The sequence below is a fragment of the Pterocles gutturalis genome, unplaced genomic scaffold (genome assembly GCF_000699245.1).
Source record: "Pterocles gutturalis isolate BGI_N339 unplaced genomic scaffold, ASM69924v1 scaffold7458, whole genome shotgun sequence".
Lineage (NCBI taxonomy): Eukaryota > Metazoa > Chordata > Aves > Pterocliformes > Pteroclidae > Pterocles > Pterocles gutturalis.
The window spans coordinates 84135-95780 of NW_010123177.1; the positions used below are offsets into that span (position 1 = coordinate 84135).

The 11646-nt window shown below is 41.0% G+C and overlaps 1 protein-coding gene across 1 annotated transcript in view; it reads left to right on the plus strand.

The window, feature by feature from the left end:
- Nucleotides 1-11646, plus strand: part of SMOC1 (SPARC related modular calcium binding 1) — an 87841-nt gene that overhangs the window by 41543 nt on the left and 34652 nt on the right. Inside the window, exon 7 of the mRNA XM_010077805.1 lies at nucleotides 4600-4680. Coding sequence (XP_010076107.1) covers nucleotides 4600-4680 — 81 coding nt within the window. The remainder of the gene's footprint in view (nucleotides 1-4599; nucleotides 4681-11646) is intronic.

An 11646-nucleotide genomic window follows, 5' to 3' on the forward strand; every position in this document is an offset into this window, starting at 1 on the left:
TCTTCCCTGGAATCCAACAATAACAGCAGTTGATCAGATTCCTGGGGTAACCTTGGAGGAAAAGGTGTCATGGCAGAAAAAATGTGCATCAAGTTAGAAATGTCAGCTTCCTTTAGACTGTCCTTAGCCCCTCACTCTCTCCACCCTCATGATACCCAAGCTGGCAGTTTCATAACCTCTGCAATGCGTTACAGCATCACGGAAGGGAGGGTAGTGCTAAACCACAACTTCTGAATGTTGACTTGGAAGAAAATAGCTGGGAGGTTTCTTTATTTAACAATTACTTTCATTGACGCACATATTGTTTAAGCAAATGAAGTCAGTGTCCTGGGCCCACTTAATTCACGGCCCACCAAGGAAGTTTCCTTCTCAAATGGGCTAATCTTGTGATTGTATTATTTTGGAGAGGGAATAGCAGACCTTAGTCCATTGGAAGCCTTGAAGCAAGGATAAAATAGGTGTCATCACAGAAGGTTCAAGCCTTTTATGCATATAAACATAAATACCAGTGTGGATAGTGGTCCTTGGGTAGTGAATGGGCCTATTAGCAGCTGCTTTTATCTTTTATATTGCTTAGAAGTAGTGCACGTTTTCTTCAGATTTAAACCCGCAACGATTATAATCAAGCTATGAGCTGAAGTCCAAACCACTCCGTGACCCACCCTCCTGAGACTGTGGACTGTAAGGCACATTCACATTTTCATACTGAACTGCTGTATTGACTTTTCTTTTAAATTGGATCGAAGGCAGAAATAGAGATTACTGAGCAAGAGCAGATGGTGCAGTTGATACCTGCTGCCTTCTTGTAAAAACAGGTGATGAGGTGGGGTTTTTTTTTGTTGCTAAAATAAACATATTTAATGCCAAGATGCTGTAGTCCTGTCACTTCCATTTAGCAATCTTAGGTTTGTAGGAATCTTCTTGTGAACTTTAAGAAACAAAGCAAAGCCTTTAGAGCAAAAAACAGTCTCAAATAAACAAAGGAGACTGAAGACATGCTGACTATCCCTTGTTTATATCAAAGGAAAGTTCCTCCTGGCAGCAAGCTGATGTTGTATTAAATTGCTGCTTGTAATCACAAACTTCTGGCATTTAAGCTTTCCTCTGAGAAGGGTGGGCATAGATAGTCAAAGGAAAGAATGCACTAGTAAAATGCAGGAGTGAGCTGATCTGGTTAACACCGCCTGTTCAGAGGCTTCTTCTAGGAGAGATTCAACATTTTGGTCATTCAAATATGACTGGGCAAAGTTTTACACTTCTTGAGAAGTGGTGTAGTGAATAGACCATTTCTGGTTCTTCTGGTGCCAGGCAGAGTCTGAAAATAAAATCTTATCCTATCTTCTATGAAAAACTTTTTCAATCAAAAACCTTTGCATTGATTTGTAGGTGAAATCAAGTCTGATAAATGGGCTTGGACTGTATGATGAAAGATTGCCTCTCACTAATCTTGCAATATATTATGCAAGACATTATCTCCTGGACTTCTAGAGAAAATGAGTAATGCAGTGGCTTCCTCCTGTATGAGCAGTGTCCCTTATGACTTGGGAGAAGACAGTATGACAGGCAGGTTAATCAAGCTGTGCATCGATGAATAACCTCTGCTAAGTTTGTCACTCTATATTTTTGTCATCCCTGTTAGTAAAATAGGACTAACTAGATTTCAGTGGTGATTGTAGCAATAAACACAAGAAGATCCATTCAGGGTCTGGCCAAAAGTTTGTGTAAATCCACTACCTTTGAGCATACTGTCTCCAACCGTGGCTTAAAGTGGGTACATCAGGAAGAATGTAAGAAGCATTTAGCCTGGAGAAGAGAAGACTTAAAGGTGATCTAATAGCAGCCTTCCGATACCTACAGGGAGGTTTATCAAGAAGGTGGAGCCAGGCTCTTCACAATAATGCATGATGAGAGACAACAGTCATAAACTGAAACAGAATGTTTGGACAGATATAAGGAAAAATTTAGTCATCCTGGGGACAGTTAGGCAGTGGAACAGACTTCCCAGAGAGGTGGTATTCTGTCCTTCCTTTCTGAGCCAGCTGGATAAAGCCATGAGCAACGTGGTCTGTTCTTACAGCTGACCCTGTCTGGAGCAGAAGGTTGGACTAGACACCTCAGGATGTCATCCTGAACAATCCCAAGATCCTATCTGAGCAAACATGTCATGATATTTCACTAGAATGCTCTCCCAGTGCCTTGGGTAGGTCTCCCTGAGGAATGGCTTGTACTTGGTGTTTGACACAAATGTCAGATGACAGAAAAGGGCAAAACTGACATCCATTCACCTGTCAGGTCTGGACTCCTCATAGATGTTCAAGAGCTCCTGAAAACCTGTGCATTCAAAGTCAGGCAACCAGGGTGGAGATGATAGCAACATGAATGGACAATAAAAATGTCGAAATTTTTTTCATGCTTTGTTTTTGGGTGCCTACCCTCAATCCACAAGGGGATGACTTTTTTCAAAGGGCATTAGATACACTCAGCTGCCCCTGAAATGAATCTTGGACCTCAGTTTCTCCAAGATGAAGGTTCACCTTTCTCATGTTTTCACCTACACTAGAGAATAATGAAAATTCTCATTTCAGGCATAATAAGTTCCCTTCCCACTCCCTACCATCCTCCCTGAGGGCATAACAGAGTGGTGCCAGAGATAATGTAGATCAGATAGCTTAAACTCTCCTGTCCAAGCTTTGAATCATAAAGCAGCCATCTCTTTAAAAATTATTTCACTTCATTACAATGTAGATCTCAGTGTTGTTTATAGCAAGTCTCCTCTTAGAACAAGATTCTTTTCTGCAGAAGAGTATTTTAGTAATAGCCTTTGCCACAGTTTTAAATTTAAAAAAGTTTTATTCCCTCCTGCACTTCTAGGCTCTGTTTTCTTTGCATCCACCCTCTATTTAGTTTCAATGTGCAAGCTGTATTTATTTCCTAAAGAGTAACTTTTTTAAACATAATCTCTTTTTGGTAAATTTCACTTCTTAACTCAGTGGGAATCTACTCTTTCCACAGACCTGTTGTTCAGAGGAGTCTATGTTGCTTATCTTTATCCCAAAAAATGTCCAGGTTAACTGGATGGAAAATACATTTTTTTGTGGCAGATCCCAAAGGATTAATTTCCTTTTCTTTTCCTTTCTCCTCTTTTCTCACAACTCCTCTTTCTGCAGCTTTCAACCTCACTCTAAAGGTACGCACCATTGTGTCCTAAAGGCCCTGACCCGTTCTTCAGCATCTATTGACTTTGGCTTTTCCTCCTTCTTCATCTGTAGACATACCCAGTCCCTGGAGTGCGGAGCCAGAGCTAAATTTCATCCCAGATTTACGAGTTTACATCTAGCACTTGGGTTTATGGAGTTCTACTTTTGTGCTTCTCCCGTTCCTACCTTTTACCCAGTGTTTAATTTGATGTAGTTCTCCCCAGAAAAAGCCCAAAGTATATAGGTATATGTATTTATAAGAGCACATAATGGCTGAGTGATGATAACACAGTGTAGTGAAACCTGCAGGTAAGGCAATCTTTGTTAAGCAAACTTTTACTACTGCTGGAATATCAGTGTTCAACCTATATTTCCATATGAAAAAATGTCCTGAACATGATTACAATAATGCCTACAATCAATGTAGCTGAAAACATTTAGGAAGGAAAAATTCCCTTTCATTTTTCCTTCATGCTCTTGTAACGTGTAATCAGTTTCTTTTGTAGTTAGCCAGCTTCCTCCTTGAAGCAGATCCATGTAAATGTCAACAAGGGAGCAGGAAAGCTCTTGTAAAAACTTCTTAGAGGAACTTAAGACAAACTCCAGAATCTAGTATTTAAGGCATGATCTTGTGTAAACTGAAAATTTTTCAGAAAATATCAGTTCTGCAAATGTCACTTCAGGAGCTCTAGGCCATGGCATCAAGTACTGCTATGCTCAGTTCTAATCAAATGCTGATGTTGTGTCCTTTTGGTGGCTTAGGGCAGGTTCTGCTGTGTTTTGAAGTTGATTGTAACACCTCAGAGGAGGTGCTCTAAGCACTTTTTTCCACAAATTTATGTTTGGATGTCTTGGTGTAGTGTATCAGACATGCTTTTCTAACCAGAACTTGTTTCTTTAAGAGACTTCTTTCAAGTCTTTCTAGAAATATCTTAATTTCTCTGCCTATTAATTTCAGATTTTGTTGTTGCTTGTTTTAGGGAACTGACTGTGGTCAACTCTTCTTGGGCTGTTAAAGCAATATTTAAGGTCTGGATTGACTTTTTTTTTGATCTGGATTTCATACGTACTTTAGTGGAAACCAATATATACTATAGCACACAACATAACCTTTGCAGTCTTTAAGTCTTGAAGAGAAAGGCTTTAGACTTGAGACTTTAGGGAAAAAATGTTTTGCCAGCAGAGAGATACTGTATGGAGCAGGAAGTTAATGAGATAACCTTGTGGAAGATTTACAAATAGTGGTTCATAATAGGTGGAAGACCTCACCAGGGGATGGATCACAAAGATGATGGATCAGTTAAGGCATGTTTGTAGCAACCATCTTGTCCTCATGTGTAACAACCATGTGTATTCACTGGTTGCTGTAGTTTCTTTAAGGCAGTTATTTTTTCTCTTTCAGAAATCACAGCACCCACCCTTTGGATTAAGCACTTGGTCATCAAAGATTCCAAACTGAACAGCTCCAGTATAAGGAATTCAGGTAATGTTCCATCTATTAAAAAATTTTTTTTTCTTTTAACTGGGCTGCACTCCCTCACTGTTCTTGTTTCATTCTTTCTTCATTGTAGCTGTCCTGCTGCTTTTCAGTGTTGCAGGACTTAAAGTGCAGACTACAAAGTAATTTCAGATAGCATCCTTTTTTGTTTCCAGAGTGCCACTGTTGATGTGTGATGAGGGATATTTGTTTCCCCAAACCATAACTAGGGAACCTCTAATTTCTTCATTTCTTAATTCATCCCAGACAGCTGTCATCTTTATTGTTTGCTGTTCAGCAGTCTTTCATGGACGTACAAACTGATTCATTTGGCTGTGAGATCTGAGCTGTGGTTTTGTTCTAAGCAGTTGAGAAAATGCAGAGGAGCTTCTTTTCTAGCAACTTCAAGATTCTTCTCTGAAGGGGATATTTGTTGATAGAGAAATGATTGGATTATTTCACAACTGAAAGTAGGTTACTTACGTCTGGACCTAAGTAAATGTTGTATTTTTGTGGTTAATAGAGTGGATGAGGGAAGACCCAAGCATCAAAAAACAGCAAAGAATAGATCATGAACATGAGAAGGGAAAGGGGGAGCAGGAAGATGTGTAGTTAGGATGTAAAACTGTGTGGAGTCACTGAAATCACAAGAAACTGGAAGAATCTAAAGAGGAAAGTTAGGGATTCTTAGTAAGAATGGTTTCTATATGATATAATTTCACTGAACTGGGAGAAAGGAAAGAAGGTAAAGGGAATATCAAAAGAAGAAAATTGCCTTAAGAAGCCATGGGTTTACCTTAAGGTTTAAATAGGAGCTAATACTGTTGCATATATTTTATGGAACAACATATGCCTAGAACAGCTGTTGGGAGTAACTCCAGTCCCCAGAACAGATAAATTGTGATAGCTCAAAGTACCTCATCACCAGATGTTTCTGCATTAGCCAGAGAGCATTCATAGCACTCAGCAGCTCCCTTAACCTTCCTGTGCCACTTCCCAACTGCAGGGTGAAATCAGTGCTAGGTTAGGTGAGATTCTCTTGCTGAATAGTGGAGAAGAGCTTTTGGCAAGGTGACATCATGAGATTATTGTGAGTGCCTGCTACAAATCAAAAATAAATGATCTTCTGGAAAATTCATTAGTTCTTTGAGAGGTGATTTCTATATCAAGCTAAAAGGAGATGTGTGCTTCATCTGTCTCAGCCTTACTGATTGCCCTGACAGATACTCATTTGCTGTAGGATCTCATCAGGAGACTAGGTTGCCAATTTTTAGCTCCAAATTTGCACATGAGGCCATACAAATACACAGCCATCTCAGTTTCTTACGCTGAATTATTGATACCAAGAGATGTTGCCTCATCAAAACAGGGCTATGGTTTAGCTGATACTAGGTGTGGGCTACTCTAGTCTGTTCCTTTCAACCAGTGAAGCCTAGTCACCTTGTTTGGTACTTTTCATTCCTTTCGTCCCTTGTCATATATGTTAAAAAGCACAGTAGGTGGGATCAAACAACAAAGAGCTGGGGAGGATAATTATAATTTAGAATCAGGTTCTTCAAATGTCTTCAAGTGTGTCTTGGCTGAAGATGATCAAACAGCTGTCATGAAATGGACCTGCAAAATCAGGGGATGTTTTTAGTTGCTTTTGGTGCTTGTCAGCTTGAAATATTAATGCTCAGCACATTTCTGATTTTTCTTTTCTTTTTGAAGGGTTAAGTTAACTTTTACTAGCACAAGATTGGATTTTTGGTTTTGGTATTCACCCAGTTACATTGTCTCTCTGAGCTTGCGCTTGCTGTCGTGAAGCAGATACAGCCTGGTATCTCTCTTGCAGCAAATAGGGTTAGTAAATGTTTGTACTGCATGAAGAACAGCATTTTCTAGTGCAGCATACATACCTTAGGCAGTAAAGATTTCACTTCTTCCCACAGGAAGCGGCTCTGCTGTCTGAACTCAATCTCAGGATTTTTCTTTTTGTAATATCCAGCCTAACTCTTCTTTTATTTCTGTTCTTTTTTTTGTTAGTCTTGAATTCTTGAAAGCCTGCCCTATTCTTTGGAGTTTGTATACTGAAACACTTAACCCCAATCTCTCTCCTCCCTGCAGCAGTTATATAGCTCTATCCTTTGCAGTGAAGAAAAGTCCAGTAGATACTATTGTCATAGGACACGTGCTGCTCTCTGATCAGCACTGACATTGAAATCTTGGAAAGCTAGCACCACTGCTATATCAGCCATGAGGAGAATTTAGGAATTGCTACATGGAGACAAATAGAGTCTGTAGTTTGCTCTCATTGTCTCTGGTCAATGTTAGGCTTCAGAGTGAACCAGCTACCAGGAGGCTGAGCATTGCAGAGCTGATGACACCCCGTGTTGCATATGCAGCCTGTACCTTGTAAGAGCTGCATTTGGAATCTGGGTGTTCCACCTTCCATTTAATGTTGACAAACAGAAGAGGATCTCCTGAAAAAGTCTTCTCTTTTGGAGCATTTACGTTTTGCTTGGCATGTGTAAAAACTAATTAAGCTAGGGATCAGGAAAAGCAGAATGACTCTAGCCTGGTTAGACAGATTAGAGCACTTGACTGAGAAGCTATATGTCTCCAGGTGTTTTGCAGTGAATTTTTCTATGCTAAGTGAAACAGCATTGCTGTGAGGATTAACGCTGTTACCCCATCCTGCCTTAAAGAATGAAATGATTACTAGATCACTTTCCCGGTAGGGTGAGATGCAGGTTCAAATCTTCCCAGCCAGACTCCAGAACCAAAATACGAACATGTTCTAGCATCTGGACTATGGAGTAGCAAAAAAGTTATTGTTTTTCTACACTTACAAACTAAGTCTTCTGCCTTTATGAATCCTAAAAGCCCAAAAGTCAGTTTTTCTTTTCGGGGCAAGTGAAAGATCTAGATCAACACAATATTGTGCTTGCTGTGGCAAGATGACGACAAAAACATTTTTTGATGTTTATTTTGAATTGATTTTCACCTTCCCCAAACATGCACACCCGCATGTGCACACATGTGGATACCCCAAACTAAGCCTGTTATTTAGCACTGCCCTCTGTATTGTCTCATTTATTTTTAACACTGCCAGAGCAGGAGGCCATACAGATGGGACCTTTGCACTGGCCATTCTCTGATCAGGAAGGGTGGGAACTGTCTTTTCATTCTACTTTTACTGTTTCAGCCTCCTATTTTCCTACCTTCTCCCCCCCAGTTTATTCCAGCCTGGAACAGTCCAAATGATTTATTTTTTACAGTTCTTAATCTAGGGAAATACTTCCAGCTTCCAAGAAAATAAATCTAATGGCTGCCTGTTTGGGAGCATCCCATCTCCACTGAGGAATCCATGGTTGTTCCTTATTTCTAGAGTTGGTTTATCTCCAAATGCATTTGTGCTACTTAGCGATTTGGTTTTAGTTAGCAAGAGATTCCAGCATGTATCCAGCTTACCCTGACAACCTTTAAGAAAACCACAGAGTGATGTAACGAGCTCATGCATGGAAAAATAAACAGCTCTAGAGAAACCAGCAGTAGCAGCCTCAAGTAAATATTCAGCAGTCACTAGGGTTTTGAACATGACGTTATTTGAAAGGAAGAATGAGTAATATATTAAGGTTAGCAGCTGAAGACAGGTTTGTGTGTGTCTAGTTAAAAAAAAAAAAAGAAAAACTCATAGCTGTTTACTTCAAAATCTTGCTTATTGAATGGGGGCCAACTCCATGTGGCCTATTCTGTTCAGCTCTGACACCCCAGCATCATACAGGCATCTCATGTGACAGCTTTCCAGTGATAGAGCTCTCTGCTGTCAGAAGCTCTTAGATGACAGAGTAAGCTTTGAAAACAAGAACAGTGGTGTTCACATTTCTTTTTGTTAATTGAATTAACTTGTAGCTTAATCTTTAGGGATTCTCAAAAGGGAGAAACAGCTTGAAAGCTGCATGTCTGTACATACTTTTGCAAGAAGCAGAAGCACACCCCACCATCCACCCAAAAGAGAGCCTGTGTACTCCTGGGTGCAGTTTGTCACCAGAGATCCACACAGTAGGTGAGATATGATTATATCAAGTGTACTACCAGGATCTGGGTTCTGTAGTTTATCTGTGTTCCTTCCTTCAGTTTTTTCCCACTTGCAGGAAAAAAAAAAAGGCAAGAAAACCCGCATGGCACCCCAAAATAGCTCCCTCTTTCTAGTACTCACCTAGGAAGTGATACGGTTTTGCTGCATGCCTTTCTTAAGGATCAGGGATAGTGATTGCTCCTAGGAGGAGTGCATTCATGGTGTGTTGCCTTAGCCATATGGAGTCTTTCTAGGATCCCATGCATTAACAAGGAGTCTGCTTTTAAGCCACCTATATTGAGAATCAGTGATCAGTGTAGTCACTCCTGAGTCAGTTTTTCAGGTGAGACCAACCAGTACATAACAGGGAGCGCCTGCTGATTTGCACTTAAAAAGGAATATGGCAGTTTTGGTGGGATACACCAAAAACAGCCAAGGTTAGACAAAAGTTTGATTTGTTATTAGGACTTTCCCTTTTGGCAGTGATGACTAACCCAAGGAGCTTTAACACCTCTATTATTTTCCAGAGTGGGGAGACAGTGCACCCATTTGCGTTGAATGTATAGTCATTTGGAGTTAGAGCAAATTTCCTTGTGCCTTGGAAACATGTAACACTGCAGAAACCAGGGAGCCACAGATAGATTCAGATGAGGCTCTTGAAAAGCAAAGCACTGTTTTGAATGGGGGCAATTTCCCACCTGTCTTTATCCCATCTTCTCATCCTTATTCCATAGCTGTCTTGTCCTACTCGTGGAACACAGCACTCCCCACCTCATTGCTTAAAGACATGTGAGACCATGGGCTTCTGCTTTTCCTGCTACTTTTCTCCTACATTCTGCTACTACTAAACTAGTTGTGTTAGTTCCAAGCTGGTCGTCTGTCTCTCCACGCCAGTTGAGTTAATGTTACTGTCCAAATGTCTATTACAGGATTGTAGGCTCTTCCCCAAAATCTGTGGCTGGTTAGTGTTAATTAGGACACCAAGTGGAGGAGATGGGTGGAAGCAGAAGTTGATCTCACTTTATCAGGAAAGCAGTTTGAGAAGGTGAGGTAGCCAGGCACAGTTGTGCTTTACTGACATCTGAATAAGATGTTACAGTGACATTGGAATTGGAGAATTTTGGTGCCAGGGAATGACATCCTAATGCTGAATGCAGTCCTCCTTGGTGAACATTTTGGTGGTTCCATTTCCTCTGGGCATAACACCTGGCTTTTGTAGTGGCTTTTGAACTTCCCCATAGGTGAAGAGGAAAAAACAAGTGTCAGTGATGATGTTAGAAACAAGAGTTCATTGGAGAGAACCAACGAGCCAGAAAGCTTTTGCCTTTTCTACTGCCATCTATTAATGCATCCTCCTTGGCTCTTGTCCTGCATCTTGACTCAGTGCCTCCCAACACAGTGCTCCTCTGATCTGTCAAAACCATTGCACTAAAATCTGTCACTTTACTGTCCCATCTGCCAGAACTATTTCTCTTCAGACCTTTGTATTAGTCCTGCCACCCCTTCTTTTTGTGAGGGTTTGTTTTGTTTTGGTTTTGAATTCATTCCAATTTAGATTCTGGCTTGATACCAAATGAAGCAGTCTCAGGAGAAGCTCGTGTTGAGCATAACATTAAAATTTACTAATTCCATTACATTTTCACAGCAAATCTCTATGTTATTCTCTGCTGAGTTCCTGCTTCCTTGCAAGCCAAAATGTGATGTTTCTCCCTCAATTTCGATCCCTCCTTTCTCTCCGGCTCCATCTGTGGTTCCGCTACCCCTTTCTGTCTTAACTGCTGCTTGGGAGGCCTCTGTGTCTTGCTCCCTCCTGGAAGTTCTGAGAAGGTATGTTACACATGATGCCTAAGCGTCATTCTCCCATGGTCTCGGCATGACAGGTGCGGTGAAGAAGGGCGTGTGTAGGGGAGAGCAGAAGCAGGGAGAATGGAAGAAAATAGGACCGGGACCCTTCCCAGACAGCCAGCAAACAAAGTCATAAATAACATGCCATTGGGGACCAGTTAATCTGCTCTATGAAAAGGTGCAAAGTATACAAGTGGGAAAAATAACATTGTATAATAATCGGCATGCAACCATAGGTGTTAAACCATATGCAGCTAGGCAAATAAATGAAGCTCCCCCTGAGTGCTGTGTGATAAATCATTCGCAAAGAATTCAGTCACTCCCCCCTCCTTATCCCCCAAAGAAAGAAAACAAATTACTCTAGACATGGAGTCATAACTGCTACTCTACAGCTGCCAGTTAAGGCGAGTGGACGGGGAGCAGGAGAGGGGCAAAGATGTAAGAAGCTGGGGTAAAAGGGAAAAATAAACAACCCTGCATTTAAAACCACTGAGGATTTGGAGGGGAAAGGGAAGGAAATAAGCTCCAGTACCAGACATTACCTGGACGTACAGGGACAAACAGAGTGGAGAGGTTGACTTTATGGAGTTTGGTTTGCTTTTTAGCAGAAGCTGGTTCATATTGGAGGGGTCACATTGATTTGCTGAAGTAATTCCTTAGCAGCAAAGTGCTCCTTGCTGTACGTAATAGCAGCGTTCAGGACAGGCTTGCATGTGGATCTGCACTTCAGACATCCATCTCCCCTTTGGTGGGTCTTGGAGATGGAACGAGTAGATTATAAGAAGGGAAATGTGTGAGGCCCTGCAGGAATATTGGTAGGGCTTGTGGAGCAGAAGCATGGGACATTTGAGGAAAATACAGAATCATAGAATCATTTAGGTTAGAAAAGACCCTTAAGATCATCAGCTCCAACTCTTAAACTTACACTGACAAGTTCACCACTAAACCATGTCTAAACATCTTTTAAATACCTCCAGGGATGGTGACTCAGCCACTTCCCTGGGAAGCATGTTCCAGTTCTTGATAACCCTTTCGGTGAGGACATTTTTCGTGCTAGCCAATCTAAA